This window comes from Emys orbicularis, chromosome 3 (assembly GCF_028017835.1).
Source record: "Emys orbicularis isolate rEmyOrb1 chromosome 3, rEmyOrb1.hap1, whole genome shotgun sequence".
NCBI classification, from domain to species: domain Eukaryota; kingdom Metazoa; phylum Chordata; order Testudines; family Emydidae; genus Emys; species Emys orbicularis.
The window spans coordinates 37,889,272-37,911,747 of NC_088685.1; the positions used below are offsets into that span (position 1 = coordinate 37,889,272).

The window sequence follows — 22,476 nt, forward strand, 5'->3', positions numbered from 1 at the left end:
CCCTGTCCAAAAAAAGTTTAAACTGAAAACTTTTGAGCAATCCCTAATGTAGAGTAAAAATGAAGTTTTGAAAGCTACATGAATTCACTCAGAGAGATTTCAACATGGTAGCCCCACTACAAGTTATGTGATAGGACTCTGCTGCTTCCACAATGCAGTTTTGTATTGGTCATCAGGCAAAGTCACAGGTTTGGCTATGAATTTGGATTATGACTTGCATATTCCTATTAAAAGTGTTAGTGATACAGAACATGCTATTTTTAGGTGATTCTATGTTGGCAGATGTTCACATCTAGGGTGAATTTTCTAAAGACAAACAAACATTCTTAAAGGGACATAGTCAACGTAAAAAACCCACAAACAAAAGCCACCCACTTCTTGTCAGAAACATTTTTTTTTAAATCTCTTATTTTTATTACAGCAGTGTCTAGAGACCCTAACCAACATCGGCACTGCATTATGTCACACACTGAATAAACACAGTAAAAGTCAGTCTCTGCCCCAGAAACTTACAAGTAATCCTTCAGGTTACTATTAATGAAAAGATTATGGAAGAAAATATTCACAGAATCAACTACAGGATCAGAGCCACAATATCATCTTTTTGCCTGGTCTCTGTTTCAGTTCTAATCAAAATCAGTTGGATTTCAAAGCATTAAAATTAAAATGCAATACCTTTTTAAGAATATACATTTAGGCATCTTGATCAAAATTTTACAGACATTTTTAAAAAGTGATATCAGAAGGATTGGGAATTTGATTAATAAAAATTACATCAATGATCTTTTCTTTAAATCAATGGTTGGTTTACATCCTCCAATATCTTTACTGCTTTAAATGAGCATGCTCGTAAATATGAAATATCTAACACCAAAATACTCCAAAAACCAGCTGCTGAGAATGGAAAAATTGCTATTATCTTTCAGTTACATTTTCAGAGTAACTAGTGACTAGTAATTTGTAATCATTTAATCTCAGGAGTTTCTTTTATTTCTTTGTATGAGAAGTGAAAAATAAAGTGGTGCATTTCACTTCTCTAATTAGATACTCAATTTTATAAGAAACGTTTCCCCTCCCAAACCTCACAGCCAATATCCACATCTATAAGCTGCATATATATGAACCTTTCATTTTAATAAAGTTTCCCTTTATCCAATATACCGCTAATCCCAGTCCTAATTATCCTTGACTCAATCTCTACTGAGTTACCCCTTTACTAGCCATTGGTGTATTCTGTCATTATCGGATCCTCTACAGTCTACTTCAGTATGACACCACTGCCACATGCCTTCTATCCTTTGCTTTGGGGGCTATGTTATAAACTCATCTTTCATAATAGATGAAGACATCCTGGTGCCCCAGAACAGACAGAGAGACTGAGAAATGTGTTTAGCATTTCTAGTCTTAAATGGCTATATTGATTATGTTATGAAGAATCAAAGCCAGTTTTCTCCTGCCACTCTGGCAATTAAATCATGTGTGTTCTAACCAGACAAACATGCTATGCTGAAATTACTAAAATCAGAACCAGTGGCTATGAAAAGTTAATACATTTCAATTTCAGTTGTTAAAAACAAAACAAAAATTAAAAAAAATCTTATTTTAATTCACTTTCTCTTGCTCAGAAGTATCTTTGACACTCTTACAAACCCCAAGTTAAACAGGGATTTTTTTTAGCTAAATCAGGCTTTTGCAAGCAGTAAGGTCCACATTCTCTCTCAGAATACAGTACATCAAACTTTGTTTCTTATCCTGCACCTAACCCACACCAGTTGTCAGACATACTTTGAATGTTGCCACTCACATGTCCAGTCTCTATCTTACATCCAGACTTTTTCCTCCTTACATGCTTCTAATCAGTAAAACCGCAAAAATCTCTCCTACCTTATGATTGCTGAGAAAATGGGGACTGCAGAGCACACTCTGCCTGCAGGGAAATTGCACAGATGACCCTCATGCTGCTGTTTACAGAAATCTGACAGTTTTTAATTTGAAAAGATGTTGTCTTTTGCTTTTGGACAGTTCAACAAATCAGACAGAACAGTTGCAAGTGTTATCTGTAAACAACTTCCTGTTTGAAATAGATCAGCTGTCCTGCAGCACAATAATTAGGAAAGAAGTGTGGGAAAACTGAAGAGGTCTATGATGTAAGCTGCTTATTTTGGGAATGTACTTTTTTGGGAATGCATTCTCACTGTCCCCTCCCCCTCACTAACAGAGAACCCCTTTGTAACCATTTAGATCCAACTAACCACATACACATTCGCACCAGAGCACAACTTTTCCTGCATTGCTTTAATTTCAGCAGCTGATATTCAAAAGATGGTGAGTCAAGGTTCCTACTAAAATTCCAATGTATGTAATTAATACATTCTTTGCCTACCCCAGTTTTCCCTATTTTTGCAACTGGCTACAGTATTTTTCACATCTGGAGTAAAGCATGCCACTGTTTAAAGAGCAGAAGCTCCACACACTGCACAATAGTGTAAATACTCAATTCTCCACATGGCTGGTCTCTTCCAAGCCTTTCTGTTTTCTTTACCCCTATGGAACTACCCATTGACAAAGGGAAGTTCCATGCCTGTTGAGGGAGTAGAACATTCAGAAATTCTACAGTATAACTCCTGAATTGGTCTATTATGTTGTTGCTGTTCACTCTTAAACAGTTGTCACACTTTAACCCTTCGGTATATAATGGCACTTCAGTGCCGAGAGAAGTAATTCATACATACTTTAAGCATCAGATTTTCCCCCCATGGTCCTAAAGGAACACCCAAAAAGTCACCTTACCAATGGGAATCCTCAGGTGTTCTAAAGTCATTGTCGCTGGCTCTCCTACCCTCCGCACAGGTGGCACATCAGGGACGGACAAGGATCAGAGATAAGTCCATTGCATTCTGACTGATCTTGGCCATTGTTGGACAGATGATCAAGGAGGACCTAAAAGGTGACTTAGATACCTTTGTCTCCCTTCCCACTACCCCTGCACAAGCTTTGTCAAGCTCATGCTTTGCACAGCTCAGGATTAAGCCTCATGTGCATTTTTGTACAGTCAGTATCACTAACAAAGCCCTTAAGGAGCCATTTGGATGTGCAAAGGCAGATTCATTAAAAAAACCTACTCCCCCCTTTTTGTCACCACAACCAACAACTGTGGCCCACATTATACTAACAATTAACTAGTCTCTAACAAAGGGCTCGTACATTTGTTGGTAACTTGCAATGTAAAGTTTCTTACAGAAATATCAACTGCACAGCTAGAGTTAAAAGTCTGAACAGCTTTTTCCATTATAAATGTAGATCCTTGGGGTTTAATCTCTTGGCCATTTAATTTCCACATTAGGCTGGAACCTGGCAAACAACCCACTTTTTTTTATTATTATTCAATAATTGACTAGATGATGGTAAAATTATGTCAGTGCAAAAGCTCAAAGAGAGGGGACATACAAATGTAAATGTAGAAAGGCCACAATGTCAAATTAAGGGTCTAATCCTATTTACCTTTATTTACGTAAGAAGTGCCACTGACTTCAATGACAATAAAGAGGCAATTAGCATTACACAGAATTGGGTACAAATAGCAATGCTCCCAATGGAATGCTAAGGAAACTGTTTGACATAAAGAATGCAGCAAAATGAATTCAGTTCAAGTCTTTGAAGATCGTGTTTGAAGAAGCAATGTAACATATATTTACATACATATTTAAATCTCTCTACATAAACACAACTTTGAGAGACAAGAAGGGAAGTATAAAGAGAATCAAAAATCTTTGAAGAAAGTTAGCAGCAAAGGAGATATTAAACATTAAGGGATTTACAAGTAAGTAAGAATATAGAAAGGTTGAATAAAAGAAGCAAAAAAAAATTTTTTTTAATCAAAGAGTGCTAAGGGGAAGACCAGGCACTGTAATGAGAATGCATTCCTGAGTGCTTTTTTCCCAAGAAAAGGGGGAAAAAAGAAAGAGAAACCATTAATGACTTTGGTTCATTTAAGGAGAAAGAAATGGTTTCTCTAACGGAGAGGTAAGGGCAGATTTCCTAGCAGGAAACGAGAAGAAGAAAAAATAATCAAACAAAACCACTTGAAAGCTGGAAGGTGCTTTTCCCAAAAATCACCGGGAGTTCACCCTGCACATGGAATAAAGGATTGGCCCCTAAACCCACTTCTTAAAATAAATAAATAAATAAATAGAAAAGACTGAGGGCAATCTTAACCCAGTTGAAACGACTCCCACTGAAGTCAATGGAGTGCAGGATCACACCCTATGGAGAAAGTTCTGCCTAGGGAACAAAACCCATCAACAACCTTAAACTATTTAAAATAATAAATCTAACAGTTTTAACCACGATGCCCCTGGTGAGAGCGTCACAAATACAATTCCAGTACTTCAGAGAGTAGCAACTGTTCCCTCTATTCTTCTGTGGGCACTCAGCACCGCACAAAGGGGCAGGGAGGGGAGGCAGCAGCTCTATGATCCTGCCCTCCTGTGCAGCAGCTCGCTCATGGTGCAGCCAGTGCAGAACCCCTGCCCTTTGGGCCATTCAGAAAGGGAATGTACTGTCTTGTGCTCACCCTGTGGCAGTGCAAATCTATGCTACTCTTCATTTGGGCCAGTATCTAAACACACTTTGGCCCTCCATGAAGCAGATAGGAAAGCACTGTAATAGACAAGAATAGCAATACAGGAAATAGACAATAGCAGGTAGAGCAGGGATTCTCAAACTGGGGGTCACGAGCTCCACCTGAAACCCCGCTTTGCCTCCAGCATTTATAATGGTGTTAAATATATAAGAAGTGTTTTTAATGTATAAGAGGGAGTCACACTCAGAGGTGTTCTATGTGAAAGGGGTCACTAGTAGAAAAGTTTGAGAACCACTGAGATAGAGGGCTATTCAGAGCCAAGAAAAATCTGGGGATAAATCTGGGACCCTACCCTCTGAGGAGCTTAGAACATTTCATAAGCATTAATACACCCGTGAGATAAGTATTATCATCCCCATTTTACGATGGGAAACAAAGCAAGCTGATCTACGTTAGTATTCCCACCATTGCTACCAACACGGATCTACAAACATGGGAAATATCCGAAGGAAAAGGTTAATGTAACAACCACTGAATTTTAAGGCCAGATTTGTAAAGGTATTTAGGTGCCTACAGCTGCAGATAGGTGGATATTCAATCTTCAATTTTAGGCACCTCAATACCTTTATAAATCTTGCCCTTACGGTATGTCAGCACAGCAAATTCCCAGCATGATTATACAGACACGAGTGATAGCTCAAGCAGATCTCACTAAAAATAGCAGTGTGGCCACAGGGGCAGCTCAGCCCAGTCACCGGGGTACGATCCCATGTGACCCCATGTGCATATTAAGATGGCTAGTCCAAGCCGCCACCAGCACATTGCTATTTTTAGCACACTAGCTCAAGCAGAGCTAAGATGTGTCTGTCTATCCATGATGGGAAGCACCTGCACAACTGCTGTGCAGACATACCCACAGTCTCTCCCTTGCTGCTCTGGAGACAAATCAAATCTGAGTTAGAGACACAGAGGGATGTGCTTCCTCCTGAAGAGCTTGCCAGTGCAATATTGTCCACAGTTGAGAGCGCTTGCTGGCTAAACAGTAAATTTATCATTTAACTGTGACTATAGCAACTTGTTGCAAAGCCCATAAAAGAGAGAAACTTGATTGCAGTAATTAATGGGGCGGTGTGGATCTGTGCATTTGCATGCTGTGAGGAAGGAAATCTTCCAGTAAGAAACTTTCCTCTTCTAGGTCACAAGAAAGTCCACAAACCCAAACAATGGCTAGAGGAAGCCGTTAGGCTCAACTTTGTGTAGGGAGCAGCTTACCAGGAGACGTTTGAGTGTCAATTCTTCCCCTGCTCCCCTCTTACTCTGGGACAGTGTAGTGTAAGTTACTGCAGCACTTTTCAGGGTGCTACTTATTCCTCTGTCCCATCTGTCCAATTCTAGTAATCAGTGCAAGAGGGACAAGGGGAGACATGGCAAAGCTACAGCTCTACCCAATTCCTCAGCATGAGAACCACTTCCATGGACCCTGTTTACCCAACTTGTGGCCAAAGGTGCAATTGAGGCAGTGTGGCCAGGAAGGGGGCAGAGTCCTTACCTGCTCAGCCATGTTACAGCTAAGGACAACCTAGGCTACTGGGATTTCATTATAGTGGGATTGTGCCAGTTTTTAAACCTAATATAAATTATTTGTAAACCATTTATAAAATTCTAATTCAGCTCCAAGGTTCTGCAAGCCTTCTAAAATGAAGAGGATGTAGTTAGGGCACTAGCATAGGATTTAGTAAGAGCAAGGTCTCCCATGTATCCTTGGGCAAGTCACTTAAAGCACAAGGGATAATAGCACTTCCCTATCTCACAGGGGAACAGGGTGGGAATAATGAGTTTATAAATTGTGAGATGCTCAGACATTACTGTACTAGTGGGCAACTAGAATGCTGTGAGTCAGGCCTGCACATCTGAACTGCAATACGTAGATGTACTAATTTCTGAACATGTTGCTCTGTCACAAGTTTTCTGTAAGAGATAAGGTCTCCCCACACACACACACACACACACACACACACACAAACCCACACTCAACCCACTCCACCTTAACAAGTAGGCAAGCTACCAGCTGATGAGATTGCAAAGGGTTACTGACTCAAAACCAGCAATTTTGATCACATAGGAGGAGACCCCCATTATTAACCTGCCTGTGAACACACCGCCTTCCCAAATATCAGCCTCAATTGTCAGGCAAGTGTCTGACCACACTATCACACTGGGCAAGCTACATCTAAGATTTCCAAAGGGGTCCACACCTCCATTTAGGGGCCTGCCCATGAAAAAAAAAGGTTGCAAACCACTGCACTAGAGACGTTTTAAGGAGAGAGGTACTACTCTTGATCCTTGTAGCAAGACTGTCCAACATATGGCTCAGAAACCAAATTCAACCTGCTTGTATTTGTGGCCTTTGGGACATCTGTTTTTATTAATAATGGACGCTACATTCTGAAGTTTCTAGGCTGTGAAAAGCCTTCCAAATATGAACCAATGCAGTGATGCTGTTGTGAGTCTACAGACAGCTTCAGACAATGTTAGGGCTCCTGTCTTCTATTAACTTAATTGGAGCATAAAATTTGAAATCCAAAACACTTCATTAGACATCACTAATTGTCTTAGTGAGTGAAATGAAAAAGGGATTGGATTAAAACCAAGGAGATAAGAATTTTAAGTTACTGCAGGGAAGAACAGGAGACAGATATGAAAGAGGGAAGTAGTGATGGTGGCATGGTGGGTATATTTTCCTCAGTTGACACTGTATTAACTGGCACTTATTCAAGCCGATTCCACCCTTGATTCCTGTACATTTCCCTCAGATAATCAGTAGCATATAGTCAAATTTATACCCCATAAACTACCACCACAATTAGAAGTAGAATTTGGCCCTCTCCACTGAAGGTAAGATAGTGCCCTATACACTCCAGGCACCAGGGGGTGGGGGATGATGAAAGGGGAAAAAACACTAACACCCACGAAAATGCTGAGGAGTCCCCTTGCTGCTGCAGAATTGTTGCATTCCTTCTGCAGTATTGAAGACAGTGAGCAGCTGGTGCCTCTTAATAGACTACAAGGCTGCTTCTGTCCTACTAAGAGAGGGCATGCTGGGTGAACCCAAGCTGCAAGCAACAAAGTCCTTCTCCTGCACAGCTTCAGGAAAAGGAACAGATTGCTAAGACAGTGGAAAATGGGAGCAAGAGGAAAAAAAGGTGGCAGTAAAATCAGAAACTGTAGAATGGCCAAGGAAAGGATCCACTTGGAGCCACTCAATAGCTAGGAAAAGATGTGTGCTAGTAAGCTTTCCCCATGGGCCCTGTTTTTTAAACACTAAAGCTCTTAAGATATATTAGAAGACAGAGAGGTAAATGTTAATTCTTCCTTCTAATTGAAGGCCGATTGCAACAACAGGAAGGACACTTGCAAAAGTAGAAATCAGATATTGCTCTGGGCAAATGTGATACCTTACTCCACATTCAGTGGAGATGACAGTCAACTGTTTAAAGTAGATGGATATTTAGTAAGGCTGTCGATTAACCACATTTAACTCACGTGATTAACTGAAAAAAATAACCGATTAAAACTGTGATTAATTGCACTGTTAAGCAATAGAATACCAAGTGAAATTTATTAAATATTTTTGGAGGTCTTTCTACATTTTCAAATATATTGATTTCACTTACAACAGAATACAAAGTGTACAGTGCTCACTATATTATTTTTTATTAATATTTGCATTCTAAAAACAAAATTAGTATTTTTCACTTCACCTCATGCAAGTACTGCAGTGCAATCTCTGTATTGTGAAAGCACAACTTACAAATGTAGATTTTTTTTTGTTGCAAAACTCCACTCAAAAAACAAAACAATGTAAAACTTTACACCCTTTAAGTCCACTCAGTCCTACTTCTTGTTCAGCCATTCATGAAGACAAACAAGTTTGGTTACATTTACTGGAGATAATGTGCCTGCTTATTATTTACATCACCTGAAAGTGAGAACAGGCATTCGCACTTTTGTAGTCGGTATTGCAAGGTATTTACGTGCCAGATATGCTAAACATTCATATACCCCTTCATGCTTCAGCCACCACTCCAGAGGCCATGCTCATGACACTCGTTAAAAAAACAGTAAGTTAATTAAATGTGACTGAACTCCTTGGGGGAGAACTGTATGTCTCCTGCTGTTTTACCCACATTCTGCCATGTATTTCATGTTATAGCAGTCTTGGATGATGACCCAGCACATTGTTAGTTTTAAAAACACTTTCACTACAGATTTGACCAAACGCAGAGTAGGTACCAATGTGAGATTTCTAAACATAGCTACGGCACTCGACCCAAGGTTTCAGAAGTGCCTTCCAAAATCAGAGAGGGACTAGGTGTGGAGCATGCTTTCAGGAGTCTTAAAAGAGCAACAATCTGATGCGGAAACTACAGAACCCTAACCACCAAAAAAGAAAATCAACCTTCTGTTGGTGGCATCTGACTCAGATGATGAAAATTAACATGCGTTGGTCCACACTGCTTTGGATCATTATCGAGCAGAACCCGTCATCAGCATGGACGCATGTCCTCTGGAATGGTGGTTGAAGCATGAAGGGACATATGAATCTTTAGGGCATTTGGCACGTAAATATCTTGTGACGCTGGCTACAACAGTCCCATGTGAACCAACACCTGTTCTCACTTTCAGGTGACATTGTAAAGACGCGGGCAGTATTATCTCCTGCAAATGTAAACTAACTTGTTTGTCTGAGCAATTGGCAGAACAAGAAGTAGGACTGAGTGGACTTGTAGGCTCTACAGTTTTACATTGTTTTGTTTTTGAGTGCAGGGTTGTTTTTTAAACATAATTCTACATCTGTAAATTCAACTTTCATGATAAAGAGATTGCACTACAGTACTTGCAACTGAAAAATATTCTAGTTTTTTACAGTGCAAATATTTGTAAACAAATATAAACTAAGCACTGTACACTTTGTATTCGGTGTTGTAACTGAAATCAATGTATTTTAAAAATGTAGAAAACATCCAAAAATATTTAAATAAATGGTATTCGATTGTTTAATCACACAATTAAGCGATTAAAAAAATTAATCGTGATTGACAGCCCTAATATTTAGTGAAGTCTTGCTTAGCTAGGAACTCAGATTCCCAGTGACTTCAACTGTCAGTCCTCACCCCACAGGAAGACAGTTATTGTTTACATACTGGGAGTGTCGCCCTATGCCTTAGATTTGCTTGTAGACTTTTAAAAGTCACCCATTTCAAGCTGTTGAGGTAAACAATGTAGGCTTCCCCACACCACTTCAAACAAATCCCACTGACCAACCTCCCAGGGTCTAGCACAACCCTCCAGCTGTGAAGCAACTAGAAACCCATATTTATCTATTTTGATATCCTACAGACTTGCAAGAGTAGATCTAGAACCTGTGGACTGACAAAACCTGCATTGTAGTTCGATGTTCTCCCATTAGTAGTAGTTTTGCAATTTACAGCAAAGCAAGACAGCTTAATCTGCAGGGAAGAACACTGCTTAAATTTCAGCCCTGTGACCTTTCAAATAGGTGTTTAAGAATTGTGTTCTATAAGCAAGTGGAATGTTGTCTGCCTCCACCCCATACAAGACTGTCATATCTAAAGCCAAGTATTTATTATGTAGGTTAATGTTCCCACCAACCTCGGGAATTGTAGGTTTCCATTCTACCTGAGTTTCTTAAATAAAAGAAAAACTCATGAGTTTAAGGTTTCGTGCACAACCTTGCCAGACCAATTCATCCTCAGAAAAGGGATTATTATTTAGGCCTGTTTAGTTTACTTCCCTACCAAGGCTTTCTGTGTGATTTAGGATATGGACATGTCCCCTAGAAACGGAAGTCTCTTACCTAGTAACCATTAGGTACTTGTGACATGAGTTCTTACCTACTTTAATAGATGCAACTCAGTTAAACTAGAAGGTTCCATAGCCAAGCTATTACCAGTCACCTACGTCAGCTACTTCCTCCTTCTGTAGTGTGCTTTTATAAAGTGTTTAGTTTAATGAAATTGCTTAAGATATGAACAATTAAACTGTTTATTCAGTCATTCTTTTACTTTACAGCTGGAATTCTGGGAACTCAAAAATAACATCTTTGCCAGTGAGCTTCTTGTAGACACCAGAAAATGTTTCCACCTGGAAAGAAAGTCAAGTTTAACAGCATTAGTTTACTTTCAATAGGTTTTATAAAAGCTGCATGTTCTGCTGTACAGTTCAAATAGTAGATAATGTTTTCACATACTATAGTATGTTTCAAGTTGTAACCTGCATGGTTTCTCCTCAGTAATTGTCTAGAGACTGAGAAGTTATAAAAATATATAGAATGCTGTTCTCATCAGCTCTAGAACCAGAGACAGGCTTGCTCTTCAACACTGTGGAAGGGGATTGTATATCACTGCACTTAGGGCTATGCTCCCATATACACCACTTGGACAGAGCCATGAGTAACCTCAATGGATGACCATATTGGTGAAGATGACAGATGCATTCAGGAACTAATTTAGTCTAGCATTCAAAATTGATGTTACTCCAAGTTTGATTTGGATAGTTTCTTAAGTTACTGCTAAGAAATCCTATATCAACAAGAAAGGATAGGCTTCCCACTCATTTTAAACAAGTTTTCTTTAAGTTATGTACCAGCACTAATCAAGCCACATTTCCTGAAAAATTAGACTAAGTGAAATACTAAATTGATGACGACAATTCTTCCATACAGAGATTACTTCCCAGAATTCTTTATGTGGGAGATGATAAGGTTCTGCAGAACATTAAGACTCAACCCATTAATCAATCATATAGATTTGCCAGCAGAACAGACTCAGACTTTCAGAGCTGTTCAATCCACAAGGCAGCTGAAAATGAGCCACACAGATATGTTGCCTCCCCACCCCATGATGTACCTTGGCTTTGAAGATCAAGTGTTTTATTCTAAATAAAAAGCCCATCTTCTATCACTCATACTAAGAGGGAGCAAGTAGGAAAAAGGTCACCACAAATCAGCTAACCAAAAAGCAGAGTGTAAAGCAGTCAAGTGCAGTCAAACTAAAGTTTGATTTTAAACCTTCTATTAGCATCTCCTTAGTCCAAAAGGAAATTAAAAATCAGGGCATAGTCCTCACACTCTTGCCACTGCAGCAGTTTTGAGTTTTACACGCAGCTATGACTCATCACAACCCTTGTGTTACAGAGAAGAGTATAAAGTTCATTCCTTACCTTGTGTTCAACATTATTCTGTTGTGCTTTGTCCAAATGGACCTTTATGAGTCTGCTGCCGTCTAGTTTCACGCGGATTCTCTTGCCCACAATTTCACTAGGGAAGACCAGATCTTCGAGAATGGCATCATGCACTGCAGTAAGTGTACGGCTGAAATGCAGTATTTTAAATTAATTAAACCAGTGATTCTCAAACTTTTGCACTGGTGACCCTTTTCACACAGCAAGCCCCTGAGTGCAATCCCCCCTTATAAATTAAAAACACTTTTTTTAAATATTGAACACCATTATAAATGCTGGATGCAGAGCAGGGTTGGGGTGGAGGCTGACAGCTTGTGACCCCCCATGTAATAACCTCGCAAGCCCCTGAGGGGTTCCGACCCCAAGTTTGAGAACTCCTGATTTAAACCTTCAAGGGGTTGGCAAGTTTAGTCTGACAACTATAAAATATACTTCCCCTATAATCTACCAAAGAGATACTACCACAATTCCTGGGATAAAGGAATGTATGGGCTAGTAAATAAACTGTTAACATGAATTCTGTCCTACACCATATCAACAAGTTAGTTGTGACCATGCCACAATTCATCTCAGAAGCTATTCCAGGAGCCAGGGACATGGCAGTACAAAATATAACTCAGCAGTTTGTAGTGAAAGTGATATTTGAGACTGCACTATTTCTATCGATGTTTCACTATTCAGTGTAAGCAAGTTGTATTTATACAAGTTATCAAGTTTATATACAGTGCCACCTGTAAGTGTGACCAATACTTCCTCAAATGAAGAATTTGAGGGATACTACTTTTAAGAGTGTATTTACTGCATTAAGTTAGAATGTGTCAACCGGTCATTTTAGCAAAAATATTGGGTTATTCCCCTCCAATGCCCCACTTCTTGCAGTGTTAGAGATGATTCCGTAATGGACCACAGACTCATATCTAGCAGGTTCCGTAGAACAGAGTCTGCAGTTTCAAGGGAACTATAATGCAAGTTTCCCCCTATACAGCCCTATTGGTGCAGTGTCTGATAAGAGTTTTCTACATCTTAGACCACAAAAATTCCTTTTAAGTGCCCTATGAAGTTCTTTGAATACCCATTTACATATGTTCCAAAAATCAGTGTATAAAATATTATCCTTGACATTAAAATTAAAGTGAAACTGATTGTATCCCAGAATGAAACCAACACCAAGTGCAACTTACTCAGTGAACGTAGACAGTCCACAATTTCAGTCAGACCAACTAGCTAGAGAAAATGTTTAACAGAAGCAAACTGTTGCTTAGATTTGAACAGAGTGCCAATGACACTATTTTTGAGTGATGACTTTCTTTCTCTACCCCAAGTCAGAATTAAAAAAAAAAAAAAAAAAAAAAGTTTCCCTCCTGGATCTCAGCTTCCCATGCAAGCCCAGCCTCCTTCCCCACCCACTCAGGTAGCAACAACAAAACACCTACAAGAGTATATCCAAAAATTGCACAAATAAAAATCAAATCTCTTGGGGCAAAACATAAGGGTGGGATGTATCTACATCCCTCGTCACGCACACAGTGATCACTATTCAAATTTTATAATTTTACCTTGCCTAATTATCGCTAGCACGCAGTGTTCCCTCTAATTTTTAACATCCATGTGCAGAATGAATTGTTATGTGCACCAATATGGAGGTGAGGCCAAAGGGTTCAGAGTGTGGGAGGGGGCTCAGGGCTGGGACAGAGGGTTTGGGTTCCGGGTGGGGGTGAGGGCTCCAGCTGGGGGTACGGGCTCTGGGGTGGGGCCAGGGATGAGAGGTTTGGGGAGCAGGCTGCCCCAGGGGAGGGCACTCCCCCAAGCCCTCTCTCATGGCAGCAGCCTGGGGCAGAGGCGCCTCTTCCCACCTGCGTGGCCCTTGATAGCCTGCTGCACAGCTGCGCAGCTTAGAGGGAACTTAGCTAGCATGTAATTCCTGGACTGAATTCTCTGCAGTACAGATGAAGAGTTAGTGTCCATTCCCTGGATGTTCATCTGTTCCAAAGCTAGCATTACAACAGATGAACAAGTTATTGGGAGGGGAACCCAATCCAACCCACTTAAGTTACTCAATTTACATACACTGTTTTCCAAGATGCCCACAATGAGGCAATCCTAAGACCGTGGCTGGGCAGACCAAAAAACAGAAGTTAGTTATTTGTAATTGCTTTTGGCAAATATTTTGCTAACAACTACCGGAAAAAGAAGAGTGCTGGATGTAGATGGAAAGATTGGGAAAATGTGTACAACATATTCGGAATGCACTGTCAGTTTCCACGTAAGGCCAGAAACCAGGCAAATCAAGTATTTAAAAGAAATACACCAAAAATCTCAGAATTGACAACTAAGCCAATGTGGTAGAACATAGTCCTCACTGCTATCTCACAGCCATTCTAGAACTGCAAGATTAGAAAGTGACAGTAGTAAGTTTTTGAAACACATTGAGGGATTGATTTTGAAGAGAAGCGATCTGAATATTGAAGATGCAAGGAAATATGGGATGATAAAGGGCACTATTCGTACCTTAACCTTACATGCCAAAAGGAAGAATCTTTGCAGATCCAATGTCCCAGCGTATTTGTTTTGTGATCTTTCTCAGATCCTTTACATATGATCAAAATGGCAGTCATGCAAGTCATATAAGAGAAATGGCACATATTTCAGCAGCGTAAGATTTACTTACCTCCTGGGACGCTTTTGCTTGTTTTTTGTACGGCTTTTCCTTGTTGGTTTGGGCAAAATCCTTCTCTGTGAAGGAAAGGGATACCAAGCCTCATGAAACATTTAGTCAAGATCCTCAGAATCAGAGATGTTCAGATTTGAAGTCATAAATATGACTTTCTTTCAAGGGTTACCATTCTCCTGCAGAAATCCCACAATTGTTTCCACATAGCATCAAGGAATGCTCAAGAAATACCCAAAAGCACATTCCAATTATAGAAGTTGAGCTTTATGATAAAGTCAGTTTCTGTAGTGCATTGCTGAAACTTCAAACTTAAATTCTCATGCCCAGTATGTTCAGTGGGAAAAAGGAAAGGTTTGGGGAGAATAGTTTGTATTTAACAAAGCTAGTAGCCAAGATAATCTGTTCACTCACATGGGGGAGGGGGACGCGGCTGATGGAGGGGGAAGGGAGAGAGAATCTTTTCTAGAAATAGTTGCTAAAAAACACTGCAGAGAGTTTTGCCCATTGTGATTTCCCACTAGATTATTCTTGAGATTGTTATTCATCTGCTCCTGGTGTCAGTTCTTTGGACACCTATGCTATGTCTATATGAGGAAGTTGTTGAAGTTTGACTAAAGGGATATTTACACCGCTTTTGTTAAACTTGTACAGACTGTCCATGTGGACACTTATGTTAGTTTAAAAGTGTGTTACTTTGGTTTAGCTAATAGTTGTAATGGATTTTCATTTAGCTTAAATGGATTTTTAAGTTAGACTGTCCACACAGAAGTCTACACCAGTTAAAAAAAATCAGCATAAAAATATCCCTTTAGTTAAGCCAGTGCAACTCATCATAGGGAGCCTTAACTTATGTTGTGAGAATTTTCATTGTTTAACTAGGAAGGTAGGAGTTCTAGAGCTGATCTTCACTATGGGGAGATCACTGCTGCTGTAATCAATTCAGCAGGGATTGATTTAGTGGGTCTAGTGAAGGAAGACCCGCTAAATCGACGGCAGAGCACTCTCTGGTCGAGCCCAGTACTCCAGCTCTCCAAGAAAAGTAAGGGAAGTTGACCGGAGAGTGTCTCCCATTGATGCAAGGCAGTGAAGACAATGGGGTAAGTCGACCTAAGCTATGTTGATGGAGTAGCATGTTCACGTAGCTGGAGTAACATAACTTAGGTTGACTTACCCCCATAGTGAAGACAAACCCTCTGAACCTTGGCAGTATCCAGAACTCTCATGCTTGCTATCGCCAAGCCACTACCACTGAAGACAAATGTTCTAAAGTACCCCACAAACAGTGGTATGATTTGTTATAATCCGTTAAAACATGTCACCCTTTTTATACCATTAAAGATTTCAATAATTAACAGTGTTATACATTTGTTATTGTGTTATGCGATAGCTCACACACAGCTTTGTCTTATGAGCATGAGAGCCTAAAGTTTAAAGTGGAGGATTAGCAGAGGCATTTTATTGTGCAGAATATACCCAGTCACACATAAATTCAATTCAGGTATTTTGATCCTTTTAAACCACAATACAAAAAATGGATCTCTTCTTCCCTTCACAGATGAAGGGTAGCCTTCATAACTATTAAGAAAACACACATGCATCCATTTAAAGTTATCCTCATGGTAATAAGAACTCCAGGAGCTTGCTCTCTTCCTAAAGCTAGCTTCCCATACATCTATTCCCATCTCAAAAAGCTTTTCTTGGCTTAAATTTGGGGGTGGGTGTTTAAGATTAAAGGAAGTCAGATCTCACTAGCATTGCCCCATCTGAAATTATTGTATTCCAGCCAGAGAAAGATTTAGGTTCTTCCTTTTCACTTTAAAGACAGCAAATAAAACTCCCCCTCTCCCTGCCACTTGTATTAAAGCTTACTTTTATTCTACTTTCATGTAGAGTCTGCAAAAATACCATGCTTACATTTTTCCTGCTTAAGTTTCATTACTTCTAGGACTCTACTCCAGCTACATGTTATTTCTCCTTTTCAGAGTATTGTTCAACCATCCTATACAGTTTTTCTCTACTGCTTAAAGTAAACTTATGCAAGCTGTTGGGACTTATGTGCAGCCACAGGCTGACAGTGTCTAGGAAAGGTATTTGATCTACAGCTAGAAAAAACAACAACAACACATATTTGATACGTTTACCTCCCCAGCCCCAACAGGTTCAGAGCATCAATATGCCACATACAGAGTGATAAACCACAAAATAATCAACTATTTACCTGAGCAATGAACACCACATGCTTGCCGCTGAATTTTTTCTCCAGCTCACGAACTAGTCGGACCTGGATCTTCTGGAAAGATTTCAGCTGAGGAACTGGTACAAAGATTATGATTGCTTTTCTACCACCCCCTACTTCAATTTCCTAAGACAGAAGACAAAAACATACACTTAAGACGAAATCCATTAAACATAATAATAATGGCGGTTTTCTCATGCAAGCTTTGCTGCTATGTATTTTGTTGCTATTGTGAATTGCTGCATGAAACGAACAACCTTTTAACCCATTAGGCTAGTATCCCTACATGTCATGGGACTGTCGCTAATTACAATTCAAATTCACCTACCCTTTCAAACAGGAGAATCTCACACAAGTAGACATCAATATGTAGACTGAATTGGTCTCCAGTGCAACAGAATTGCATGGGGCTGGTACTGAGATCAAGTTTCAAATAAGGTTACCTCTGGCGTACATGAAGGGTAAAATTCAACACAAACAGGTTGATCGCCTAAACACCCTCCATTAACTGTCTTCCACACAACATCTTCATACAAATATTAAAGGTAGCTTAGTCAGTCACATCTACTGATTTGCCAAGATCCGCACTGCTATTTCAATAGTACTTTGTCTCCCCCCAAATACTTTTATAAACATGGTAACATGATTGTGTCTCGAATGGTTTATCTTCCCAGTATGCGATCAAGTTGATGCTTCCCTCACCAGCCTTACTGCTTACAAGCTTATCCTCCAATACCATGGAATGGGACTCTAGGTCATTACTCCTTAGAGCAGGGGTGGGGAACCTGCGGGCTGGATCGAGCCCACTGCCTAATTTCATCCGGCCTACAGCAAATCTCTGTGCCACAAGCCCCGAGCCTCAGCAACACCCTCCACCCCCCGTGGGGCTGGAGCCGCAAGCACTGGCTCAGCCTGCTTCGGAGGGGGTTGGGGGGGGGGGGAGGAGAGAGTCTCGTTGGCTCGGTGCAGCTCCTGGAAGCGACTGGTATGTCCCTGCGGCCCCTAGGCACAGGTGCATTCAGGGAAGCTCTGCACGCTGCCCCGGCCCTGAGCTCCACCTCCACAGCTCCCATTGGTTAGGAACTGCAGCCAATGGGAGCTGCGGGCGTGGGAAGCGCGCACTGCATAGAGCTGCCTGGCCGCGCCTCAGCCTAGGGACATGCCGGCAGCTTCCAGGAACAACACGGAGCCAGGGAGCCTCCTGAGGTAAGTGCTGCCTGGCCTGAGCCTGCACCCCAGCATTCCTGCCAAAGCCCTCAGCCTCCTCCTAGAGCCTGCAACCCCGCATCTCCTCCCACACGCCAACCCCCTGCTCCAGTCCTGAGCCCACTCCTGCACTCCAAACCTCTTGGCCCCAGCCTGGAGCCCCCTCCTGCACCACAAACCCCTCATCCCCACCCCAGAGTCCACACCCCCTTCCACCCTGAACCCCTCATTTCTGGCCCCACCCTTGAGCCTAAGCCCCAAATCTATTCCCGCCCCACTCCCCTCACTGTGTGGCCCGCACTAATTTTTTTCTGTGGGTAAATGGCCCCTGATAGAAAAAAGGTTCCCCACCTCTGTCTTAGAGTTATGCTCCCAAAAGCTACTTGGGTAGAGACCTAGGAGACCCACCTCACTGGATGCCCATGTTGCATTTACTAAAATGCATTGTGTCCTCACGGTTTCAAAATCTGTTCAACAATAGCCCCTTTTATCTCATTAGGAACAGCCCTCTTGGCACAAGTACTGAACTTCTCAACACAGATTCAGACCCCATTAGAAGTCAGTGTGCACACCCCAGCCACTTGCCTAAAGTCCAAAATTCAGTTTGCAACTTCAGATTTGTTTACTGAATTCCAGTCAATACCTGTATAGACCCCAACAAATCTGCACAGGTACCATTAGGGAGACAAGAATCTGCATAAGCTTTATTACTGCTTATGTATGAAGATCACCTTTGAATCTCGGGTTTGCTGTGCAGGGCTGCCAAAAGAATTTGTAATTTGAATAAATTTTGTTCTGAAGTTTTTGGGGTTTTTGTTGTTGTTTTTTAAAATACCGGCCTCATGCCATTGTTACAATCACGTCCTAGCCTAAAATTAAACTTTGAAGAGCTGACACTTACTCTGTGACTATGAGAGACTGGTATCTTGATCTACTCCCGTTTTATATAGTCCAAGTTGGTGGTTTATTTTTTTATAATGACATGAATATTATATGACATATGTTAGACACCCCAGAGCGGTTCTATAAAACGAGGACAATTCTAGTCTGCATTTCATTGATGAAGATTCTGAAATTGCAACTTCAGTGTTAGTAAAGCAAGCAAGAAGCCATTTGGATTTTCAGATCCAGTCCTGCAAACAGTCTGGGAAGTTAGAAATAGGTTTTATACTTATTAAATTTGATCAGTTTATCTGGAGTCAGAATTGTGGAAGCTCTAATGACATTTTATACAGTCACTTTTCAGACTAGAACTGTATTTTAAATAAAAAATAAAAAGCCACAGCAGTCAGCTCCAGTAAACAGGGTTACAAAGCTTGAAGTCTGCCTCCTCCCATTAAGTCACAACAGTATTCAGCAAGACAATCCCATGAAATCTTGCATTAATCTTTAGTTCAAACTTTGACCACCTGTCACATGGCACATTAAAAAAAAAAAAAAAAAAAAAAACTTGCACCCCATCCAAAAAAGGTGACTGACTTTGTTGCAAACTGACAATTCAGTATGTTGGGATCTATCTTAAATGGATATTAAACCTACCTTAGCTGCTGTGATGTTCAACTCTCTCAGCTGAGCTTTTAAGTCAGAGTTCATCTCCAACTCCAGGAGAGCCTACAGAGAAGAATTAGCGAGAACAATATTGATTACTGACAATTTTAAGTTGCCTTTTCTCTTACAACATTTTACTTTCTGGTGCATTTGTGTACATGCACTAGTTTGCTAAACACTAAGCAACCATCTGTATATATTTGTTTCCAGGCAAAAACTGATCCATGGGGTCACAAACAAACACCCTAACCCTCACCACCCAAAATGGATACATCATTCACTGCATGATTGGCTAGTTCTTACACTTCCCTCTGAAACATAAGGCATCTGTTATATGAATATGAAGCAATTCCTATATTCCTTAGGAAACTGAGACTTATTCGGGAAGTTTAACTTCAGTTTTGAATCAAAAGGTCAGTTTTGAATTAAGCTATGACTATACCTGTGCTTCCACTGGTTTTTTTTTAGTTCAAGTTATTAGGTGACAGTGGAGGAACACCGACATACCTGGGATATACCAGACTCGAATTCATCTGGCTTCTCACCATTGGGCTTCACAATCTTCGCGCTAGAACTGAACATGGCCTTTCTACAACCCAAAGAACAGAAACATCTCAATTGTCAGCAGACACATGACTACTAGCCACAATGCAGAGCCAAGGGCTTTCTGTTAGTTGGACACGGCAGAGATTTAGGCCCTTCATCCCTGTGTCAGATCGGAGAGAAGAGGTGAGAAGCTTCACAAGCCGCGCACAGTTCAAAGCGGTCACATGGGGGAAAAGCGAGCAGTGGAGTCACACAGGTCAGATTTCTCTGGGAACAGGCTCCAGACAGAAGCAGCCTCTCCTCAGGTCCGCACCAGGGCCAGCAGCGTCCTGGCCACGCCGCGCTGCAGGACCACTGTCTCTTCGAGGGGGACGGGTCGGAGGGCTGCTCCCTTCCCCCGCTGCCCGAGCCGGGAAGGAGCCCACACGCTGAGCCCATCATTTACTGGGGCGGCCTCTGTACGGAGGAGCCGTACAGATCCCGGGCCTGGACGGAGGCCCCCGGCTCAGAAGCCCCACAGCCGCGGCCCCCCACTCGAGCCCGGACGGCGGCCCTAGCTCTGCCCGGAGGAGACAGGCTCCGCGGGGCCGGGTGCCCCCGGCTCCAGGCGGGGTGTGTCGGGTCCCCGGGCGGCCATCGGGCCGCGGGAGGCCGCTAATCGGACACATCCCCAACCGACTCCTCCGGCCGGAGGGGCTGGTGCCCGCTCGGCGCGGTATTGCGGGGACAGCGGGTAAAACGCGATGCTGCGGCGGCGGCCTCAAGCACCTACCTCTCTCAGCGCCGGCCTAGGAAGAGGGAGAGCTCTCGCGAGAACTGCTCAAGTCCCGGCCCGGGAAGGACTCGCCCCGCCCACACAGACCTGAAGCCAAACCCGGAAGAGGGACAGTCCGACCTATAGCATCCCGAGCCACTTCCGCCAGAGTGAAGCCGAACAGGGGAATTCAGCTATTGGCATGGGCGCGGACTAGTGTTGTCATAGCCAGCTGAGGAGACCGTGGCTCCAGGATGAAGCTATGGAACAGAGGATGCAGGATGGCGCATGCGCAGTCGCCTTGCCATGGAACGATGTTGGCGCAGGGCGCGTGTGTGCAGTTCAGAATAGCACCTCTCATTGTTACCAAGTTAAGGGGTGTGGAAGATGGGTAGAAGGCTCCTCTTTTCTGTATGCAGGTGGCCATGTGGGGCTGCCAGGGCCCTGCCACTCTTGTGCTATGTTCTTTTTCTGGCCCTTCAGCAGATTTAAGTTTCTTCTATAATTTTATGTTAATTCAAGCCCGTTTCATGCTCCTAGTCTACAGGGTTCTCTGTTACAGCTGTTCCACTGTGAATAAATTGTATATAAAGTTATTGGAGCAGGGAAACTGAATCCTGGGTCTCCCACTTCCCAGATAAGTGCTCTAACCATGAAGCTACAGAGTTGCGCTTTCATCCAATGACTTGATTTAATCCACAGTGGAACAGCTTCAAGGGGAGAGACTAAAGGACCCCCACCCCAATAAAATAACCCATAGCTCAGTGGTTAGAGCACTGAGAGGTGGGAAAGTGTGATGGTACCCATGGTTGTGTGGCACTTCCCTAGTACCTGCTCTCAGCCTTGTCTGTGCCTGCCGTGGGTCAGTTCCCGCAACACCACCAGCCTCTGGCAACACAAGCCACTGCCTTCCAAGCCTCCAGAAGCCAGCCCTACCTCTGTCTTTACAGATTAACAATAGGTGCACACCAACCCCTGAGCCATAAATGCTAAAACTAAGGGTGTGGGGGGTGATGTCACACTCCCTAACTTGAAGTGGTTTCCATCATATACAGGGTTTACAGTTTGGTTCAATGGCTCTCAGCACCCCCATTATAAAAATTGTTCCAGCACCCCTACCCTGAGCACTCTGAGCATCCATCTAAACTATCCAAAACCAGTTCCACTAGACACTCAAAGAATTCACAAATCCGCTATTCCCAAAGGAATTAAAAATTTTATTAAGATGATGTTTAGAAAAAAAGTGAATGGTACAGAGTTTAAGCGGAGAAGTTTCTGGTTATCAGGGAATAACGTACAGATTATCAAGGAGTGCAAAGTTTGGTTTAAGATCAGATGGCCTAAGGAATACATAATCTGCAATATCCCCGATTGGGGGTAAAAGGTTAACGGGTCAAAGTACAGACATTGAGATATAAGAACATAAGAACATAAGAACGGCCGTACTGGGTCAGACCAAAGGTCCATCTAGCCCAGTATCTGTCTACCGACAGTGGCCAATGCCAGGTGCCCCAGAGGGAGTGAACCTAACAGGCAATGATCAAGTGATCTCTCTCCTGCCATCCATCTCCATCCTCTGACGAACAGAGGCTAGGGACACCATTCTTACCCATCCTGGCTAATAGCCATTTATGGACTTAGCCACCATGAATTTATCCAGTCCCCTTTTA

At 42.0% G+C, this 22,476-nt stretch overlaps 1 protein-coding gene and 1 non-coding gene across 2 annotated transcripts; both read right to left on the reverse strand.

Moving 5' to 3' along the window:
• Window positions 1–10,632: 10,632 nt before the first annotated feature.
• RPS7 (ribosomal protein S7) lies at window positions 10,633–20,896 on the reverse strand. Its single transcript, XM_065400812.1, has 7 exons — window positions 20,825–20,896; window positions 20,014–20,095; window positions 19,498–19,569; window positions 16,735–16,878; window positions 14,514–14,578; window positions 11,825–11,975; window positions 10,633–10,747 (listed from the first exon to the last, which is right to left on the reverse strand). The coding sequence occupies exons 2-7, from the start codon at window positions 20,086–20,088 to the stop codon at window positions 10,670–10,672; spliced, it is 585 nt and encodes a 194-aa protein (XP_065256884.1). The 5' UTR covers window positions 20,089–20,095; window positions 20,825–20,896; the 3' UTR covers window positions 10,633–10,669.
• LOC135876920 (small nucleolar RNA SNORA73 family) lies at window positions 10,868–11,081 on the reverse strand. Its single transcript, XR_010561331.1, has one exon. It is a non-coding gene; the product is annotated as a small nucleolar RNA SNORA73 family (small nucleolar RNA).
• Window positions 20,897–22,476: the final 1,580 nt, after the last annotated feature.